The following is a 23104-nucleotide window of genomic DNA, read 5'->3' on the forward strand; positions in this document are numbered from 1 at the left end:
TGCTAGCTAATGACTTTGCTAGCAAAGCAAGATAACTAAAAAGCTTCCCTGTGTCGTTAATGATAGTAGGACATTCTTCAGTATTACTTATGCAATAGGGGCACATCGCCCGTCAAAAACCTATCATCTCCATAATGGATATATGTCTGATTTTCTAATTTCCTTTGCTGCATGATGTACATTTCATTTATTCTAGCGTTAGGTAAATGTATCTTGAAGGAGAACTCATCCAGAACTACCATGATAGATATATGATAGATATAATGTATGAAGCTGGTGAAAACAAAACTGCGCAGCTGCTGCAAGGAGGATCGGTTGTCAGACCTTCTTTTGTTGGCAATCGAGAAGGATGTGCCAATCATTCACAGTGAGGTTATTAACATTTTTAAAGACATGGCTAACAGAAAACTGCTGCTGTGAACAAAAGAGAACAAAAATAGCAAAAATGCTTAAAAGTTGGAAATTTGTTTTTAAGCAGTTAAATCACCATGACGGAAAATAAGTTTTTGGATCATAATCTTGAATTTAGTTTGGGGGAAAAAGAAAGGCAAGAGACTGAAATAAATAAGACATTGACCTTCACTCAACACAGAAAAGATGAGACAATGAGGAAAAAAAGAAAAGAGAAACTGACAAGAAAAAACGAAGAGGAAAGATTGAAGAAAATGTATATAGGTACTTACAAAATACACTAAGACACAAACAGAGTAGGCTTTTCTCATGGTGACATGCATTAATAAAATGTTTGCTTTTGTTCTTTTTTTTCTGCAGTTCCACGTTAAAGTTTGATGCAGCAGCTCTGCTTTTCTGAATGGACCGTCTCCATCTCCACTGTCAGTACAGCAAACCAGGCAGACATTCTTTTTATAGATTACAGTACACTAAAAGGTTGCATTGTGCCCTTGTATGCATTTTTAACAGTTAAATTCTGTAAAGACAAAATATGTCTGGTGGTCCAGCTCTGATTTACATCTTTGGCTAAATTGCAGGTTTGAATATTGTAATACTTTCCTAAAACAAAATAGACCTGCAGAAAGAAATTACTAATAAAATATTTTACATATGCATAGTTCTATGTTCTGTGTAGAGATTTCCCTTAGCTTTGATTGTATGTCTCACAATTTTGTAATTTATCATTGTTCATTAAACTCTGAAAGCTATGTGACTTTGTTAATATTCTGTCCTAAAATGCGATAAGATGTGCCCTTTTTTTTTTTTGAGCACCTGCCCCTTTAGTGGTCTCTGCACGGCCCTGAAGCTTAGGTCCTTCAGTATTTTTTTATCAGTCTATTGTGACTGTGATCTCTTCTGCCATCATCTGCTGGGAAAACAGAGCTAATTGGAAAAACAGAGCTAATTACTAAAAGAAGCTTAACAAGCTGATAAATAATGTTGGTTCTGTTTCAGGAACTCCTCTGTAAACCACTGGAGATGATTCTTCATAAAACGAAGAGCATTATGTACAACCCTGAGCATCCTCTTCAGTAGACTTTTAAGCAACAGAGGGTCTTGAATTAGAGGCTTCACCAGATGCATTGCGAGACAGACCGATTCAGATTATCCTTCCTGCCTCCAGTTAGCTGAATAAAAAAAAAAAAAAAAATAAAAATATCTGATACGACAATTAAATTTAGGATTAATAAAACAAAATTGAACTGAATTTCATTGAAATGGAATTGAAGTGAATTTAATTTTGCAGACCATGTATCCTCAAAATCCTTATTTAAATGACTTTTAGCTGACACTTGTTTTGCATAAATAATTGTTGATTATATTTTTTTATTTTTTGTAAATAAAATGTTATGTCAAAATAATTTAAATCCCCTATAAAATGCTTGGATCTAAACCATACTGCATACAAAAATGTCCTCCATTATTGTGTAAAAGACTCATTGCCAGTTGTCGCAAACACTTGATGTCAGTTGTTGCTTTCAGCCATTAACATATAAGGGGAGTTATTTTTTTCTCATGGAGGCAAGGTTGCTTTTGATTGCCTTTTTTTCTAAATGTATAATAGAAATCAGCATTTGGAAACTTTAATTTTAATTTACTCTGGTTTATTTGTATTAGATCACAGGTTGGTTTTTTTTCCACTTTGTGAAACTATACTAAAGAACCCTCTATCCATGTTAGTTTTTATTTTTATTTCTTTACTATTCATGTTTGTTTTAATTAATTCCCTGGTGATTATTTGAAAGTCGAGTTTTTCCATTTTTCTGCCCACGAGCTTCTGAAGGGAGCCAACATTTCTCACAGAGAAAGAAACTTCTCCTGGAAGATGTTGTCAGGACGACTGTGTTTCTATTGGTGGCTGCGAATGTGCCATGGCAACCACAGACTTTGGTCCATTTAGGTTCATTAAATGTTGGGGTCGGTGAAGAAGTCAAGGAGTTGGTGGAGAGCTCCAGGTGACAAACATTTTAACTACAGACTGTTTGGAAAAGTTTAGACCTGAAGCATCACACACTTTGCAGAGGATGAGCGCTTCTGCTCTGACTCATTCAGAGGCTTTGTCCAACAGATCAATAAAGCCATTCAACCCTTCGCTAAATTTGTCTTTTTTTCCGCAGGTGCCAAGGTCTCTAACAAAAAGGAATTTGAAGGATTAGGCCACAAAATAGAGGAATCCTGATCCCTCAATTTAATTCGATTATTCTTTCCAAAGCACCTGATTAAATAAAGAACACATGCCAGTGAGCCAAGGCACTGAGGAACAGGGGTCTGTTTGGGATTATGGTAACGCAAATAAGCCTAAAAGGATTTGACGTGTTATCTGTCCGCACAAAAGTCACATGTCAGAGATGATGCTACTGGCGTGTTTTTTTTTTTTTTTTTTTTTTCATTTTTCAAATCAAGTGTCCTATTTTCAATTTAAGGCCATTTATTGTGTGGGTGGGCTAAATGAATGTGTGTCTATGTATGTGTATGTCAGAGGGCTTTATAAAAGGTCTGGAGGGTCGACTCAGATCTCAGTTAAGAGCTTTTACATCAGAAGAGGTGTTTTCACTTTGACAGAGGAAATGTAAGTACCTATAATTAATGTTTGTCCATCCAGCCTTTACATTTATTGATTTTGAATGTTTGTTTATTCTTAAAGTGTATGAGACTATATTTTTTAAAAAGAGGTAAACATGATTAAATTGAAAGTAAGCCTCTGAAACTGCATTCATTGTTGGTTAAATTATCATGTTTAAAGGGGATTTTTGACAAATAAGTAAATAATACAAGTATGATATGCAATATTGTTTGGTATTCTGCATTTAAACTTAATATGGTAAAGATAGACCAGCGTGTCTTCAGATAATCCAGATTTCAGCTGAAGGACAGAATTAGGAATTATTTCATTTCAGCCAAGAAAACGTCTCAGTTTAGTTTAGGTAAACTGTCTTAGAATCTGTCCAAACAATGTTTTCTTTTATCAAAGACTGTACAAGGATGTAAAATTGATCATCTCAAATTATTTATGCAGGATTTAGTGTTGTAGCGATTTTTAATGACGCAGTTGCTGTAATTTCTTTAGTAAAATACGTAGATTCTTTTTTTCAACTGTGATCTTTATGAAAGGTCAATGGTGAAGATTTAAAGCAAATACGTTTTGCTTTGTAATAATAACCTGAAGGAATATACTTTTCTTATTAACATATAGTTAGTTTGGCAGTTTGTATTCTGCATTTCAGATATATTTCTCCTGCTTTTTATCGTATGTTTATTTCTTCTGATTCTGATTTTTTTTCTGATTTTTCTAATCATTCAGAAAATGCAGATCTCCCACCGTACTGTGCTTGTTTTCGCTGTGATGGCTCTTGTCATCTTTCATACCAGCCATAGCCAACAGAATGAAAGGTGAGCTTATCAAATCTCCTTTATGCTTCTATGCTGATAAATGCATGTTTTCTGGAGGGAGATTACACAAATATGTTGTTAAAACAATAATAAGATGACATTTGAAGTTATTTTCACTAAATGTATTTTTCGAAAATCTGTTCTTGTTTTTTTTTTCTTTTATGGGGATGTAAATCAATGTTGTGATCCATTAATGCGTAACCTTTTTATCTTTAAATAGGCACCATTGGGTTTCTACTCTTTTTAGGGCATAAACAAATTCTTGCGTGATTTGAGAAGAAATAAAGATGTATATCAAAGAACAGTTTAACATCACACATCATTATATCCTATATGTAACATGGTGTCATCAGAATAAAAAAACAAGATCTATTGAAATGTAACTTTAGGAGTTATCCTCCACATTTTCTAGAAAAAGATGTTCGTACGTTTGTAGATGAATCTCCTTCACCTGATTGTTTTCTTTCACCTGACATTTCTTTTCAGAATGTTCTATATAAGCATTTTAAATGAGCATGTAGTTTTCAGTTACAGATTTGTCCTTTTTGATATTTGTTTTTTTTTATATATATATATTTTTGAATGCACAACAGGTTTGCACTGTGTTTATGTATGTTTCCACTTCTGAAATACCATTTTAAGTAGATTTTGTATATTTCCAGATACATAATTCCAAAGAAACTGTATGTTTGAGTGGAACTGATTTGTTTCTGAAAATATTTTTTGAATCATGAGGCAGTGCACTGACTTGTATTTGGCTTCCCTGCAGTCGTCGAGCAGTGACCGAACACCAGCTGATGCACGATCGTGGACGAAGCATCCAGAGTCTAAAAAGGCTCATTTGGCTCTCCAGCGCAATCGAGGGTCTTCACACAGCTCAGGCCCGCTCTGCTGGGTCTGCTTTCACTCCTTCAAAGTTCCTAAGCTCTCCTCTGAATCCTGTTCTGGACTCAGCTGGAGGAAGCCCCAGACCTGCTCAGGTTCAAAACTTGCTAAGAGACTTCTTTTATCCCCACTTGAATCTATTGGACAAAGAGCCCTATACCACATAAATCCACAAACAGGAAATAAAATGCAAAGAAAGATTAAACGTTTCATGTTCTTGTCTTTGAAAAGAATTATAGCTTCTGTGGTGCCAATATTTGCATTCAACATCACAGATGTCTCAAGTAAATACATTTAAGGATAACGTGCATATTTTGTTTATTAGTGAAGGCCTAGCCTTAAAAGTTTAATTCCTTTTTTTGTTTTGTACTGTTTGCTTAGTAGTTAACAGGGACTGTCCATATACAGGTTTTATTATAAACGAGTTAGAATGTCCTTGTATCTATGCTACACTTTCCTTTCATGGTATAAAAACTAAAGGTAAAATTTTTCTCATTTTTCTTATTAGTTTTATCTGTGGTAACAACTAGAAATAAAAGTACTACACATATGTTAAAAAAAGAATCATTGATTTATGCGCCCCATAAAGATACATATAAAAATAATAATAGTAGAATCAGGTATAATAAAATCACAGCAGTAGTAAGGCAAGGCACGGCAAATTTATTTGTATAGCACAATTCAATACAAAGACAATGCAAAGTGCTTTACGTGATTAAAATATGAGAAAATAAAACAGAATCAAAGCAAGTAGGAAAAAAAAAGATTAAAAAAATTAATAAATAAAACAAAAAATGCTGAAACAATAATTGCAGAATTTAATATGTCTTATTTTCATAATAATAAAAAAAACATGCCGGGGGAATTTTCTTTCCTGTCTGGTACTTGTTAGTGAGGTAGGCGAAGCCAGCCAACCTACATGTTCCCTATCTAGGTTGGTAAGTTTATCTGTTTCGACCTTAAAAGCAGGGTTTTAAGCTCTATCTCATCACTAACTTTATAAAGATTGTTCTTAACACATTCTCATGAAAATAGAACACTGCCAAAAAAATTGTGCTTTAAAGGAAATCAATCCAGAACCGTGGGTCTTTGTTTTTTAAATGTTTTTCTTGTGAAATAGACAGCTTTGATATATTACTCAAGTCTTGGGTTTAAACTGCAAAATAATTGTTACTTCTCACATTACTTTAAAATACAAAGTATCAATATTTCAAGTAATGTAGGCAAATATAGAAATGATTCTCATACACATGTTGAGAATGTTATATACATCACACCTTTGAGCTGCATTCTGTTAGGATGGCAAAGGTGAATTTGTTATGTACTTAAAGAAAACCTTTAAGCCTATTCAGGGATTCCTGTTATTTCTTTTTATTAATGAGGCATGTTACATTTATGAAATAAATTAAACATGCTGCTTCAAGCAGCATTGCAGTGAGTTTTCTTTAAATCAACATTATCTTGCTAAATTAAAAGGTATTGAAGGTATCCCTGATGCTGCATCATCTGATTTGTTTCTGACAGCTTTTAATAAGTGTTGATGGACTTTGTGTTTTGTGATAAAGTGTTTAAGAGAATACTTATAAGTAATTTCTTTACATAACATTTCCACTCAGTTCAATAATCAAAAAATAAAAATAAAGAAAGTATATTCAAGTTTTTCTAGGTGTTATCTGACAGATGAGACCAGAATGTAAAGGTTTGTGGAAGAATTGGTCAAAATCACTTACTGTATGAGCTAATCATTGATGAGATGTCTGAAAAGCAGCTTTTTTTTTTCTCTGGTATGAAATACATTTTAGTAGGTGTGTTGATTAAGATTTCTTCTCTCATTCCAGTTTATATCATACAACATGGTTTGTGGAATAATTTGTGCTCATTTCTTTGCAAGTGCAAAATGTTCTTAGAATACTGGCAACTGTTGTGAAGTTCATGTAAATAGCCATATTAAACATATGTTAAGGGATTAAGTCATTTGCATATTCAGTTGTTATTTTTTCAATATATAATAACATTTACCTCACAACATGGTCTTTAAATGTGTAAGTTGTAGTATTGCTACTAATGTGGCCTCTATGAACACGAATTTGTAAAAATTGCAATGCTCCAAAATTATTTTTGTTTCCGTTAAAACTATTGCAACTTAATCTAAAATAAGATTTAAAAAAAAAAAACTTTTTATATAAACATTTAGCTGCCATTTCATTTCCCTATAATTTACTGTTAATTTCATTGCTGCCTTTATGGCTGCAGTTAAAGAGTTTTCCAGTTGTTAGGCCTAAATGTCTGCAGATGTTGAAATAGCAAAAAAAAAAAAAAAAACAATGCATCTATTCTTTAATATTTAACATGATGAATCTGTAAGTCCTTTGTCACAATATTTTGAATAATTGGGCCTTCTGTTATTATTATGATTATTAAAAATTTTATTTTATTATTATTATTAAAATTTTATTATTACAAAATGAGCGTCAAGAGTGCGTCTCTGTGTGGTTGCCTGGGAGATCCTCGTGACTGATGTAAACCTCGCGAGATTTCCGTGACAGCTAACGATAATTAGCACACTGAGTCAAGTAGGTGCTGGAACACCGGGTCGTAGTCATTTCCCTACAGCCGCTGCCGCTGCTCTGGTTTCTCTAAATCATAAACGACAAATAAAAGCGGACACTGAAAGAAAAGCGTTGCTGTCGGAACCAAGCTCCATATCTGACCCTCGGACTATCCGTGGCTTTCGTCCTTTTATCGGCAGGTCAGTCGGTGTTAGCTTATGTTAGCAGGATTTGCTTGGCTAGACAAGTTAGCCAAACCTCCATGAAGTCAACACCACTTTCTTATTTTCAAAACTCTTATGCTATTTTTGTTTATTTAATTTCTATGTTCGTGTAGTAAAAAAGGCCAAATCGAGTTAACCGTTCGAGGTAATTTTTATTTTGTTGCATTTGGTCCGTTTGAAGAAAGCTAACAGCAAACATGCTACTCAAGAACATGTTTGTTTGCTGTCGAAGATCTATCAGCAGTTCGTAAGTTGCTGATAGATGTTGTTCTAGAATCGCAGATGCACTCAGTATGTATAGTGCCATCGGTTTGTACAGGGATTAATAGCCTAGTCGGTAAATCTTAATAAATGTGATATAAGTAGTGTTAAATGTAATAGTAGAGGGCAACACGACACTATGTGTTTTGACTTGTTTAGATTTTCCATGCTGACTTGATTGATCAGTGACAGAGATATGAGACGGGATTATATGGGGTCCCGTTGCCCTGCTGTCTAAGATGACATTTCTATGTAACAGTAAAATGTGGGGTTATTATAGTTCATTTACTTTACATGTGTCTCTGCAGCACTGAGGATATTGACATAAAAGCTAAACCATAGTACATTTATTACTGTGATTATTTCATCCTGATGGCTGAGGTCTGTAAACTGTTATCAGTATCATTTATCAACAGGTTACTTGACATTTCTGTGTACAAACCCTGATGGTCTATGTGAAAAACATTGAGACTCCCTGACTACATGGCTTATTTTATTTGCATTTTTTTGTTTCCTGTGTAAATATTTATTTAGTGACATAAAGGAAATCAACACATTTCTTTAAAGATGGAGTATCTGGGTTATTTAGGAAAGACAAATGCCAGAATATCTTTGTAAAGTTATAATCATAAGAAGAAATAATCATTATGCTTGGAACATTTTTTACAGGAAAATTTTGGTTGATTCTCCTCAGTGTTTATCCAGCCATATTGTGGATCTTTAGCTCTCCGGGAAGGACAGTGGCAGAGGCAGAGCCTTCAGGGATCAGACCTCCAGAGCTCCATGAGCACAACGGGGCAGCAGCAAGGAGGGGGGCTGCGTTCTCGCCGGGACAAGGACGTGGGGCACGGCATGGGCATGGAGGCGGCGTGCTGGCTTTCTCCTGGTGTACTGCGAAGGCTCATCGAACTTCCGTCTCCTCCTCTGTCTCAGCACCAGCTGAAGAGACTGGAGGAGCATAGGTAAACACGCCGTCTGGAGTATCTAACTACTGTCCTTGTGAGCTAGTGCCTCTTATGTCTCTTACGTGTCTGTGCTCCAACACATCTGATTCAAATGACTAATGTTGTCTGTATATCATTATGTTCTGCAGAGGCCTTTTGGTCAATTGTGTTAAATCAGGACTAAGTTTGGACACAATAACCTGCATCCTGAATTACCTGCCTTACACGGTAGTGTTTATTTTATAACTAAATTAAAAATCTAGCAGTCTTCAAAAATTCTGTTTTACACATTCCTTGGCTATTACCAGGGATACTTTTATTTAGAATATTTTTTTCAGAAATGCAAAATAGAATCAATTATTAGTGGTTTTTTTTGCTATTTATCTTAAAGATTCAAATCTACCCTAATGACAAAACTTTGCATATTAGTCGTGCAATAGAATTTAGGTTTGTAGTTAGTACATTTTAGAAATTGCTTTTCTGAACAAAGCAAAGTGAATATCAAGTCTATAAAAGGGAGTGGTGATTTGGCAAGTACTTTGTTTTTAATTAGAGTTAAGACTCATACATTGCCTGACCAATCTCTTTTTGGCGATATCGACCAATTGCAGCTAAAGAAGTTCAGGTTGTTTTGACAAACATTTTACTTTATAAAACATTAGTGATAGATTGATGCTGAATCCCAGGAGATTGTGAGCCATTCAGTTTGAGAAAACCAACCTTATTGTTCTCTGGTACTTGGTGAGTTTTCATGTGTTGCGTTTTCTCCAGTGTGATTTAAAAAGGAGCCTTTAACTAAGAGTGCAGTTCATTTATGTTAAGCTCTGGTTTAACATCTGTATTTCTATTTGTAGATCAGGTTATTCTGGTCTTACATATGTCATGATTTTTGCACTTTCTCCACACCTAATACTGGACTTATTTTGCAATGGGTTGTTGTAGAATTGTTGATCGATTACAAAATTTTAAGCAGCGCAATTTCCTAAAAGGTAAGATACAAGTGGATGAGGTTTATATTTATCAGTAAAATGCCTCTTTTCCAAGTGTAAAAGTCTGTGACATCAATGTACTGAATTGCAAAGTAGGTCTTATTTTTTGTAAGAAATTGTCCCAATATTGATCAGAATCAATAGTCTCCTATTAGCATCTCTATATAGCTCTGTTTATTTGTAGGAATGGTAATTTAATCATTTCAAACCGATACACCTGGTTCTAGTTTATGGAATCTCCAGGGCCTCACGTGGTTGTTTTCCATCCCTGCAGGTACAGCAGTGCTGGCCGCTCGCTACTGGAGCCTCTGATGCAGCGGTACTGGGAATGGTTGGTTGGACAGGTCCCTTCCTGGATTGCCCCCAACCTCATCACCATCATTGGCCTCGCCACCAATGTCTTCACCACCCTGGTGCTTGTCTACTACTGCCCAACTGCCACTGAGCAGGTTGGTTAAAAAAAATACCTTTATACAAATGCACTATTATTTCTACCTAAATATTTCTGGAAGCTGCCATTAGAAAACATCTGAAGAGAATGTAAATGTAAAAAAAGGATGCAAAGATAAAATTACATCATTCAAGTTTATTAACAGGGTTTCTGTGGGTCATTAAAAATCATTACATTATTATTTTTCAAATTAAGGCCTTAATTGGTTTTAAAATTCATTAAATGTCATTTTTGTGGCATTTAAAAGGTTTTATTTAAAAAAAAATACATTTATAAAAACAATTTTGTCAGATATATCAGATATAACTGGTTCTGGTTGATCGTAAAGCCGTATGTTTGGAAAAGAAGCTTGAGGCAGAGAAAAGACTAGAGAATGGGAAACTACAAATTTCCACAAAATTGACTGGAAAAGGAGGAATACGGGACATGGCTAGAGCCTGTCGAAGGTAAAGATGACAAAGGATTTTGTCATCTTTTACATATGTGTGTGTGTGTGTGTATATATATTTACACATGCATGCATACATACATATATGAGAGTCATGTGTACTTGTTGATGGCACTAAAAATGTTGTATGAGCATTAAAAAGCATTAAATTAGGGTTACTCATTCCTGTGTAAACCGTGATTAAGGTTTTATCGTTAAATTGACTGAGAGCAAAAATATTTGAATTCCAACATTATTTTACAGATGGAAAAAAAAACAGAAATTGCTGTGTTTTCTTCTGAATATTTGCAAAATACAGTAGTGTATTTTGTAGTAGTGGGTTGGGTTGCTGAAAGATGAGTCATTTTATTCGATCAGTCACATGTCCATGGTTGTGCACAGATGGACATAAGGCCATAAATGTTAAGTCTTCAAATTTTAGTGTTTTTATTTTTTTAATAAGATTTTGATGAATTGATCTAAAGGTATTTAAAAACAATCCAATCCTTTTGATGTAAATATAACTAGGCATAGTCAAAACCTCAGAAAAACAAACGCTACTCTAAAGATAAGACCTATTATAAAATAAATCTTCCTCCCAGCAGCCTTATTGGAAGATCAGTAGCAAAAACCTCTTCAGTCGAATTAACAATTGCAGGCCTACTGTGTGGGTTCTTCATCATTGTTATGGCTCTTCTAGGTTATAGGCAACTACTGTAAATCATTAGTTGATTAAATGAGGCAAAAAGTGAAAAAGCTTCTTTTGACTCAGAAATGTCAGAAAACAAAAACCCCACCCCAAGGTTGTTTATTTGCTGACACAGCTTTGGCATTAAAGGAAAAGTCTGGTCAGCAATGAATAACCAATGGGTCATTGTTTATACCTTAAACGAACGCATTCCTTGTGATTTAATGAATTTGGTGTTAATCAGTGATGGAGTGACTTCAGGGGGCCATAAGCCTAGCACCATTCTCCCTGCTTTACATGCAAAATTCATGGGAACTACTAGACACAACTGCAGTCAACAACAATGATTCAAGATTTCACCATTGCCCACGTGCATGGCAGTTGGATGTTGTATTACATCGGGTAAAAGTGGTCAGATTTTGACCATGTCCACATTTTTCAATGTCGAAAAATGATTCTGATAACTTTTAATCCACTATGCCTAAAGTCCATGCTCAGGTGCTTTAGGTGCATGCTCTGACTATACATCAATGGAAAAGTAAAAGTCATTAACTTAAACAGAGTCAGAGGATTCGAAACGCCTTTAAACCATATTCACTAATTCCTGTTAAATCGTAGCCTCAGCTGCCCTGGGGCTCACTGACAGAAGTAAGGCTGCCGTGCTTAAACCAGCGACCCTCCTGTTGCAGGACGAACCTTTGCATCCGATCCTACTGTCAGCCCAGTATTAAGGATGCTTTAACATATTCATATCTGTCCTCTCATCTTCCTATGTTCTTTTTTTTCCCTGCATATTACGCTGCATGTTCTTTGCTTTTCTTTGGTTTTACAGTAATTAGGAATGTCAGTACTAAGTGTGATAGGAAATATTCGTTTTGTTTATAAGTTTTCTGTGGTTGTCGCCCCAGGCTCCTCTCTGGGCGTACCTATTTTGTGCAGTGGGTCTTTTTATCTACCAGTCATTGGACGCCATTGATGGAAAACAGGCCAGACGCACCAATAGTAGCTCTCCCCTGGGCGAGCTGTTTGACCACGGCTGTGACTCCCTCTCTACAGGTGGGTTAGATTGATATCTGGCTCCCTTTAAATCAGCACCTCAGTCTGATTGTAACAGCGATTCACTCTCTGCGAATTGTAGAAATACAGCAGCTGTGTGCAATAAGTCCCACCTTGAATGTCATGATCATGTCAATAGTGTCTTTTATCCTCTTTGCAGTGTTTGTCGTACTGGGAACCAGTATAGCAGTGCAGCTGGGCACCAACCCAGACTGGATGTTTTTCTGCTGCTTCGCTGGGATGTTTATGTTCTACTGCGCCCACTGGCAGACATACGTGTCAGGAACGCTGCGCTTTGGCATGTGAGTCAAGAGAACAAATGTGTTTTGTCTCAGTCTGACCTTCAGTCATACTGATTTACTGCTGTTTTCAGATCAGCCTTTAGATACACGTCAATATGACACACAAGCTTGTTTGTTCTTTAGAAAAGTTTTGTATTTTTCAGATGCATTATGACTAAATGAGCTAAACAGAATTAAAAATAAATAGCTTTTAATAATCAGATGAGGTTTAGTAGTTAAGAGAAACTAAAACATGTGGAGAAATTCATATAGAATGTATCATTATTGGCATTTTTTCACCTGTCTTGGCCATAATATTTTTTCTCTATACTCTTTGAAGCAACAGCATGATGGGTAGGTAACAAGATGTAACTATAGCTCACTGCTGTACTTTCAACAGTTTATCTTTTTCTGTGAAGTTTTACACATTTGTATCTCATTTGAGCTGAGGTTCAGGGTGAAAAGGATTCAATAACAAAAGGGCTGAAGCTGTAAATCTTTTTTTTTTTTTTTGGAAATTAAAACTGTGTTTGCTTCCAAGCTTCTTGGTGAATTGCTAAAGAATCAAACCCTGAATAGTGTTTTCTATTCTCTTGACCTTTTCTTTGTTTGCTGCTCATTCTCGGATTTTTATTCGTTTTTAGAACATTAAAGCTGATTATGTGATTGAAAATTTGCCAAAAGTTAATTTGTTCAAGCTCTGCATAATGAAAAGGGGACCTTTATTTTATAGAGAAAAGACACGAAACAATCTTGGAACAAGTTAGTTAGTAACCGCTTTATCCGAGGCGCTTTAAAAAGTTATCTAAACAATGATCACCCAGTAATACTGCTATTAATCCTTTCATCAGCTGATAGCAGTGAGGTGTGTGGTTAAGGTGGAGTAAATGTGATGTGTCCTGTGTGTAGATTTGACATAACAGAGGTGCAGCTCTGTCTAGCAGGATTACAGATGTTCACAGCCACTGTGGGTCCCTCCCTGTGGAACGTGATGGTAAACTTCCTGGCTGCTGCCTGCATGGCTCACTGCTGTCTGCCTCCACAATAGCCGCTGTCCTGCATGGAGTCACATTGAATTCACATTTTTCTTGTCCACTTGTTGAAAAACAGTTAAAGTTAATAAATCAAACCGCCGGCTCCATGTGCAGTAATGTGTTGTGGAGGAAGGTTGCAGAAATTTGATGTGCTGGACGACTTTTACTAAACGTTACTTAAAATTCTCTGCTTTCTCCTCCCACTCAGCATTGATGTGACTGAGGTGCAAATCTTCATTATAATCATGTATTTGCTGGCCGCCGTGGGAGGATCTGCTTTTTGGCAGTCACTGGTAATTTTGAATGGTTCTAATTCCAACCAATTGACATGATAGATATGATGCAATAAGTTTGTGGTAATCTCTTGATAATTATAATAGAAATGTAATGCTGCTCTAACATTGTTGTTTTGACTGTTTTATTCTTTAATAAAAGAACAAACCCTCGTAGAGCTTTTATCCCCCTCTAACATTACTCTTCAGGCCTTCATTGGGAATGTGCTTTATAACATCACCACTATTGGTTTTAATCTGGTTGTTTCAGAATCCAAGCGTTACTAAGTTCACTGTGTGAACCTCTTGATTACCAGATTCCTGTCCTAAATATCCAGATGAAAATGATTCCAGCCATCTGCACTTTACTAGGAGCCGTCTTCTCCTGCACAAATTACTTCAGAGTTATTTTTACTGGAGGTGTTGGTAAAAATGGATCCACAATAGCTGTAAGTATAGAAACCTTCAACCTTGTCATTTATATTTTGTGTCAGACTTATACATTTTGATGTATTTATGGACTTGCATGATTTGTTATTATTGTAAATATGTGTATAAAGAGTATATTTGATATAATTTTTCCAGTTTAATGTCAGTGCAGCGCTAAGCTGGTGTCTTTATTTCCATTTCGTGCATGCCCCCCCTTGTAATCCGATCTCATCTGCTTCCTATTCAAATGCGTGCATAAACTACGTCTTCATCAGTTTGTTTTTATCTCATAAAAATGGCATTTTATCATGGTTGTAATCATATAATTTGCTTTGTGAAATCGAACAAGGTTAACATATTATAACAGTTTATAAGACTGATAGAAATGGTAGTTTTAAAATGGCTGGTTAAGATATTAGCAAAGCATTTCATAGTTAGAAGCTGAAGTGAAGAAGTTTCATCATCTCCTGGTTTGCGAGTGGGTTTACTGAGCTGACGGAACCAGATGCCACATGTGGTTGAGCTGGTTTGACTAATAGAATGGAGCACATCTGTTGAAAGGCTTAAACAGAAAGAGAAGAGTAGCTCCACTACTATAAAAAATCTACTTGGCGACTAAAGTGATGAGGAATTGTTGAATTGTAAGATCTTTTATTTAATGTTTAAAATGTAATCAGATGGAGAGTTCTTTGTTAATTGAATTTTAAATAATAAAATAAAACAAAATAAAAATGGATAACATAATTACAAAATACTAAATTTGGGAAAATTAAAACAAAAATCTTTCTAAAATAATTTTATCATAAAATCAGTCTATACAATAGGTAATGCATATGTCTCGGTAGAATTAGGAACTTTCAGCAGAAATATCTTATGTTTCTGTATTTTCACCTGATCTGTGAAAAGTTCAAGTTAGTGGGAAGATTAACCAGAAGGTTTATTCAAGTAAGACTCGAGAGACTCCCACAAGCATGATACATAAAGGTAAAAAACATGGTAAAGTACAACTACTCCTATACAGTAGCAACCATTCAAAATTACCCTTCCAAGTCAAACACCAGCCGAATGGCAGCCCACTTTCCTGCAGCTCCCAGCAAAATCCCCTTCAACTTCCAGCCTCTGACCTTCTCCTGGGGGTGCATATTTTTTACTCTGACTGCACCCTTTCACTGAATTACAGGGTCTTACCAGGAGATAACACTTCTCTTTAGATCTTAATGTTCACAAATACTGACAGGAAGAATATTTTAGTACAAAGATTGATTTTTAAAAAGGAATTGTAGGGGACCGGCCAAGGACCCATCAAGGAAAGTGGAGAAATTTTGAATGGCTATTACTGTAAGTAGACTAAAAATTACCTGGATAAAAGTAACTAGTTACTACCCTCATCTGAGCATTAGGGCTGGGTATTTTAGCCAAAGTCTTTAATCAATTCGATTTTGATTGATACAGTTCTAAATCGATTAATTTCGATTCGATCTATTTTTACAATAATGAAAGTGGTTAAACTGTGTTTCAAAATACTCATCTATTTCATTTTTTCCTGTCATATTAAACACAAAGTGCACACTTGTAAATCAGACAGCGTAAACTTGAGATGTGAACAAAACTGTCTCAAAAATGCAAACTTGTTCGTGAAAAAGTGAAGCATCACTCGAGCGAGCAGACGTGACACAGCAGACATGCATGAGCTGCATTATCTTCAATGCAAAAACCATATTTGCAGCATTGTCTGTAACAAGAGTGTTTGCTGGTCAGCCCCCATTTGTTAATGTCTTCAGTCAACCTATTGGCTATATTTGCAGCTGTCTGTCTTGAAGTCATCTTGAGTGAATCTTTCCAGCTCATTTGAATGGGAACGTCACATGCGTCACTATAAATCTAATCAATCTCATTCCCTAGACATCGATTTTGCAAAAATGTAAAGAAATCGATTCAAAATCGATTAAATTGATTTTTTTTTTTACCCAGCCCTACTGAGCATGCAGGCCCTGGTGGTGCCAGCTGGCTCATCATTTGGCTCCAAAGCACCAGGCTATATGGAAATGGTAGCCTAGTGGTTAGAGGAGGACACTTCTGTTCTGAGACTATAATACCGAGTCGAAACCCAGCAGATATCATCTCTGGTTCAGATTGCATCCTGGTGCTGGAAGCTGTTTACTGCTCTTTGGTTAAAGGCAGGGGGCACATTTTACTGTAATGAACATTAGCAAGGCTGGTTATCCTCATCCTCCCCAACCCCTGGTTTAATCCTGAGGTAAGGGCAAAGTGATGCATCAAAGAAATAAACCTGGCAGCTAAATAATAAAGAAATTAGCTTTTCTAGATCGGGAGACAATATTGTGTATATTGATCAAATATTGATTATTAGGACTCCCATGCATGTTTTCCTCACCCTGTTTTTGTCCTTTGTTCCCAGGGAACCAGCGTCCTCTCTCCTGTCCTACATATTGGTTCAGTTATAGTTCTGGCGATGATGATATACAAAAAGTCTGCAGTCCAGCTTTTCGAGAAACACCCATGTCTCTATATCTTGGCATTTGGCTTTGTGTCGGCCAAAATCACAAACAAATTAGTAGTAAGTCATCATCATATTTTTTTTCTCTGTTTTTATGTTAATGTGCATGGGGGAAAAAAAAAACAGTGATAGACGGCTTCATCCTCTAGAGGGAGCTTTTCTTCAGGAAATGGGATCTACCTCATCTTGTGTTTAAATGTCTGACCTTAGTGTCCATCATATTAATTTGTCCAAAGGGATCGTTCATTTATTTATACTGGGAAGAGTTCAGTCTTTTAACACCTTTATGTAGAAGGAGGCAATACCAGCACAGCTAAATGTTTCACTCTGAAAGGTTGCTAATGAAAAAAGGGGATTTAGACATACTCCCAGACTCCCCAGTTATTTGAGCTTAATAGCTTTTTGTTCACAAGCCATTTAGAAAGTTTACTAAGAACTCTAATCAGGTCACATTAGACACATCATTATTTCTGCTCAGTATTCAGTATCCAGATGGACAGCACCAGAGTGCAAAACCTTAAAACTTTGGTCAATTGTATACCTTCTAAACTTCATGCTATCAGCATTAATTGTTGGTAGATGGGATTTGGTAAACAGATAGGAAATTATTCAATTAAATTCAGTCTATTTATATGGCGCCAAATTCACAACACATATCATCTCAAGGCACTTTACATTTCAACCAACTCATAGAGTCAGATTGGTTGAAAGTTCTCTATCTAAGGAAAACCTGCAGATTGCATCGACTCATTGACTCTTCACCAAGCATGCTTGTAGAGACAGTGGAGAGGAAAAACTCCTTTAGTGTGAGCGGCCATCTGTTGAGGCCGGCTGGGGTTTGAGCAGACAGACTCTGACTTTATAAATCAAAAACCTATATTATTAATAAAAATGAACATTATGTTCTCATGTCCAATAGGGGTAACAAAGATGTGCTGCAAGATTTATTAATAAAACTTCCTGGAGAATGTTTTAATGTTGTTGTTTTTAAAAAATTATTATTATTTCCATGGATATTTAATTGTTTTTTCTCTTCAGTGATTACAGTATCAATTTCCTTTTCTTTTTAATCTCATCTGCTTATTATTCATTTCACAGGTAGCACATATGACAAAAAGTGAGATGCATCTCCATGACTTAGCCTTTCTGGGGCCGGGATTACTGTTTCTTGATCAGTATTTCAATAGTTTTATCGATGAGTACCTGGTACTCTGGATTGCACTGGTAAGTACTTGGATACTGGGTGATTTATCTCAACATTAAAAAGCTCAAATACTGTTGGCATTAAATATAAACATCTATTTTATAAGAAGTTTGGTTTTATTTTTGTACAATGTTTAATTGTTGATATTTTTAGACTCCTAATTGATTGCCGCTCCTAAACATTTTAAATCCCCTTCAACCATGACGAGTCATTAGCTCAAAGGAAGCTCCTCAGAATGATAAGATATAAAAACAAGTTTATGGGACTCAGCATTTAACCCCTTCACGCCCTTTGTTACAGATATGCAATAAACGCTTTGTAGAACTTAGAAAGCCAAGACGACACGTGCATTCCCCCTGTGCCAGCTATTACACATTCAGTGTGGAACTAGGAATCTTTGGGAAGCTCTTGTTTCTGTTACAACTGTTCCCAACGATGGCCGTTTCTCAATATGTGTACTTATGCGTTCTCATGTGCTTGTGAAACATCATCAACCTCAAACCTAGTACTGTTCCAATTCACAAGAACAGCAGACCGAGAACGGATAAAGTCCCCTGATGTTGTTCTTGCCCCTCCCTATTTACTGAGTATGCATCAGAGCAGACCTGTGCTTTCTGAGATTGACAGCTGTCCCAGCATGCACTGCAGCAACAGCACCTTCCAGTGGAGCGCTACTCAATTCAATAAAAGTGCATTGTAAGATAATTTGAGGCGAAAACATTATACTTTTAAGCCTTACAATATTGCCCATGTACTGATATAATACGTAATAAAAAAAATTAAAAAAGCCAGGTCTAATCCTAGCCCGTCAGCAGCAGCCCTCACTTTGCAAAATGTTCATTTGATTTGTGTTTATCTGACTATGTTAACTATTATTCCCACAATAACTGAAAAATGTAAGAATTTATTATTATCTAGAGACTATTAATAATAGGAGGTGAAATGCAGCTGTAGACGAGCCCTACGGCAGGCCATTTTGACATTTATTACAAGAGCTGTCCTCTCTATTGTTCCCTTTGTTGATCTCTAAAATAAGATAATTCCTAGTCAAAACTACATTCGTACAAGTCAGAAATGTACATATAGACATCCTAAATTACATTTTTGCGAGCAAAAATTACGTTTCAGTCTGCCAAAAATATAATTGTACTCGTAAGAATAAACTTTCAAAATACCTAGAAATCTTTACAAATTAATAAATAGTATATTTGGGAACTATTGCAGAGCCCTAGTGTTCGAGTAATGAAGCCAGTCTTTGTTCTAAAGAGTGTTTTTATAGTTTATATTAGATGTATTTTCTTCAAAAGTTTTCAAAGTTGGATGACAAATCTCTGCACTGCTCTTGTATGTAGAAGACATTGTTCTAGAAATACTGATATTCATTCTGATACTTCATTCTTAACATGGGTAAACCGACTAAATCATTTCAAACTCAGTAAATTCAAAGGTTTGGCCTTATAACTAATCTCAGATTGCTGGGCAGCAACAGTTTCCCCTTTTTTTTCTTCCTCTATAATATTTTGTTATAACACAGTTGTAACCAGAAAACTTCCAAAACTTTCATTGTTACAGAGACCACCGCTGTATCATCTCTCATCACTTTGGAACACTAGCAGTTTACTTTTCTTTCCCCTTAGTCTTGTAAATGTTTTTTATCCCCACATCTCTATCATAACTCAGTTCTGTATATGATTTTTGTGAAGATTTAGCAAACTTTTAAAATAGTTTGATAAAGATTTAAAGCATTTTTAAATTAATGATCTGTTAGAAGTTTCTCCTCAGATGTTCTCTTGTTGCCTTTTCACCCTTGGAAAAAGTGACCATTTTCCTGTGTTTTGCAGATCATTTCCTTCTTTGACCTGGTGCGCTACTGTGTCAGTGTTTGCAACCAGATTGCCTGCCATCTTCGCATTTTTGTCTTCAAAATCAAGCCTTGCTCGATCCCCAGTTCAGCTAATCACTGAGGGCACGCCGGCCATTACTGACTCTGTTCCTTCCACTTAGTCACACTCATCTTCTCCTCCCTCCGTTTTCCTCCTACAGAGGCAGGAGTCGACGTGGTTTAAAGTATGTGCTTCTGCCAACTGAGTGTGAGGACAAAATAATATATGTTAAGATACTGGAATATTACTGTCACTTGTTTCTTTTGCAGAATTGAATTTCTGGCAAATTGATGGTTACAGAGGGCAAATGTTTCAGAAGAGTACAGGTGCTACTCGGTGTCCAATGAAAGAAACTTACATGTGTTTTAACTGTATAAGTTCAACAAATCATTTAAGGAATGAATCAAGGTTTTTTGCTTTTCATAAGGATTTTTGTAATATCTGCCTAACTTTAACTTTTGCTATTGTAAATAGGAAAGCGTTACAGCGTCTGTGCTTCTCTTAAGTTAAAACTTCTGCTCCGACACATTCTTCATATAAGAGTTTTGTTTTTTAAAGCGACTTCATCTTCTGCACATGAATCAAAACTGTGCTGCTATTTTGAATCAGCAAAATATGTTTGTGGAGGAAACAGCAGCAGCTTTATTCTATATCTTAGTAGTTTGGGTTTTTTTTGTACTGCAAAAATATTCACTGCCAGTCCTTTCTTAGTTAAACTTGACTTTTCTTGTTACTTTTATACACTTTAAGGTTGGTTATCTTTACATTTATGGTTTAATTTTGGAGAGAGTGAGGTTACAAAAATTATTTTCACAAAGTTTGAAAACCATGGGGGAGGTTTTTATTTCTTCTGCTGAAAAAAAACAGTTGAGTTGAAGATCTTTTTAGTGGCATTTGTAGTTCTGGCAGAACGAATGAGGGGCTTGACAGAATATTAGTGGCCTTTTAATCTCAACAACAAACTAGTGCGAATCATTTTGGACATTTTGAGCTGTTGATAACCAAATCAGAAATGGAACAAATCTTGTTTGGGTTTAGTTTACTGTCACTTTCCTCCCACAAAAAAAAAAAATACCCAAGAAAAGACCAAATCACACCTGCACGTGTCTCACTTTTATCGCCTGCTCGATGTTTGCACCTCTTGAGTTTGTAACGGTATGTGTGGTACATTATATTACTTTAATGAAAATGTATCTAATTTTCTAAGCTGCTTGCTCCTATGTTTTACACTTTATTCTTTATAATGTTTTTTTCTTAGATTCAGATGTATATGGGGATTAATACATGAGTGTTTATAGTATATAATGCAAATGGCTCAACTGTAACGCCACCAAGTTGTCTTTGTTTTGAAAAAAATGACTCATTTGTTCCTTTTTTTCTGTCTTTTCATGGGATTTATGGATAAGAAATAATCCGAGTCCTCCTGCGATCAGTACGATCTTACCGTTTCCCCTCTAAACACATATCTGCTGCAGCAGAACAGGTGCACATGTGAATGAGTGCGCAGGAGATGAGGTGAATTAACAGGCTCATGTTTTTTTTTTTATTGTAATGACTGATGAGAGTCTGATTGGGTTTAATAAAACCTAGTTTATTCTGCGCGGAGCCGCTACTGCTGCGCGTTCACCTTATACTGGCGATGCGTTAAAGATGGCTGCTTCTGGAGTGAGTCCACAGTGATGATCTGGATTCATGCATAGATCCTTGCTTATGCATTTTGTGCCTGTTAGTGTTTAAGTTTCTTTTCCAGAGTCTGTTTCTATGCATCTACATCTGTAATGCCAAGTCTTGAGTCAAAGTTTCGTTTCTCAATTTCCTTTTTCTTTTTTTTCTTTTTTTTGGATGGTGGTGGTAGTAATCCAGATATCAGAATATATCTTTGCATGATTGTTAAAGGCCTGGTTCACCCAGATCACATGTGGTTTGAAGAAATAATTGGTAAAACATGATTATCTGAAAAGGAACATGTAAATTAAGAAGGATGTTTAATTGTTAGATGGCTCCAATCTCTGGTTGTTTGAAAACTTCAAAAAATGCAGCTTAAAACTAAAGTTTTGGAATTTATTAGAAAATTTTGTAGAGAAGTAATTTTGGAACTAAGGAAAATAAAGTTGTTTTTAATAAAATGAAATCTTTTTGGAGTGTAAATAATAATTAGATTTGTGGATGATCCCATTAGAACAAGATTAAAAATGAATCAGAAGGGAAATTACTTCAGTAGTCTGAAGTTTTAGCGCTATACTTTCCAAAAACCTCCACTTTATAAATCAGCTGATGAAAGAAATGTTTTTATATCAAAATCACTGTGACTGAATATTTAGCAATTATGATTTTCAAAGCTTTGTTTGACTCCAAACTAAATGTGGCTCCATTTGATATTTCAGGATGTTGGGATATCCAACACTTTGAACTTTATTAAACTAACAATCTGGAGGGATTGGGGTGATCTAGGTCATCAAGACAAAGCTGAGGGCCCCACATTGTGGCTTTGGTATGAAATACAAGATGCATTTAAGAGGTCTGTCATTTTCAGTCCGTCTTCTGTTCTCAGTGTTCTATGAGGAATGAGCTGATTCCTTAATCTGCATGTCGTAGTATTCCACTGTACAGTTTGTATTTGAAGAGGCTTTGTATGACTTCTACCTGGAAACTCAGCTGATCAACATTTCCTAACGAGACTGTGAGGTCGACCGTCATTGCTGCAGCTTGTATGCTTATAGTTCCTGACATCAGGTCCACTCTCATCTGTGAAGTAAAAAAAAAAATGCCTTAATGAACTCATTTGTTTTCTATTACTTTGTATAAAGAAGCCTTTCTGGATTGAGCGTGTTCACTGTGTGTCCGCGCTCCCAGAGGCTTGTGGGAAGGTTTGTCTTCTGTTGGCCAGAATGCAAAGCTCAGGTATTTCACCAGTGTGCACCACAGTGTGTTGGATCACCTGACAATCTCTGCTTCATCTAACAATGCAAATAAATTTCATATTCCCACCTGGAAACTGGGTTTTTATTATGTCTCAGTGGAAATGTTCAATTCATTTGTTGTCACTATGGATTTGTTGGCTAACTTTTTTCTTTTCAATAAAATTATTCAAGGATGACGAGGCTTTAGAAACCAGTTCTTTGTCTTAAAACATTCCCATCACTTCTTTTTTGTTGTTTTAATGTGG

General features: G+C 35.8%; 1 protein-coding gene across 4 annotated transcripts; it reads left to right on the forward strand.

Annotated features, from left to right (window-relative positions):
- Positions 1 to 7273: 7273 nt before the first annotated feature.
- Positions 7274 to 22933, forward strand: cept1b (choline/ethanolamine phosphotransferase 1b). 4 transcript variants are annotated; one of them, XM_038280843.1, is made up of 10 exons: positions 7274 to 7477; positions 8432 to 8724; positions 9970 to 10144; positions 12170 to 12317; positions 12478 to 12619; positions 13841 to 13925; positions 14222 to 14353; positions 16753 to 16911; positions 17950 to 18075; positions 19897 to 22933. In XM_038280843.1, the coding sequence occupies exons 2-10, from the start codon at positions 8546 to 8548 to the stop codon at positions 20017 to 20019; spliced, it is 1269 nt and encodes a 422-aa protein (XP_038136771.1). In that variant the 5' UTR covers positions 7274 to 7477; positions 8432 to 8545; the 3' UTR covers positions 20020 to 22933. The 4 variants fall into 4 exon arrangements, with proteins under 4 accessions (XP_038136771.1, XP_038136772.1, XP_038136773.1 ...); XM_038280844.1 differs by having other exon boundaries at positions 8457 to 8724; XM_038280845.1 differs by lacking the exon at positions 13841 to 13925 and adding an exon at positions 13508 to 13592 and having other exon boundaries at positions 8487 to 8724.
- Positions 22934 to 23104: the final 171 nt, after the last annotated feature.

Source organism: Cyprinodon tularosa, unplaced genomic scaffold (genome assembly GCF_016077235.1).
Source record: "Cyprinodon tularosa strain WSP-4 unplaced genomic scaffold, ASM1607723v1 ctg165, whole genome shotgun sequence".
Taxonomy (NCBI): Eukaryota; Metazoa; Chordata; class Actinopteri; order Cyprinodontiformes; family Cyprinodontidae; genus Cyprinodon; species Cyprinodon tularosa.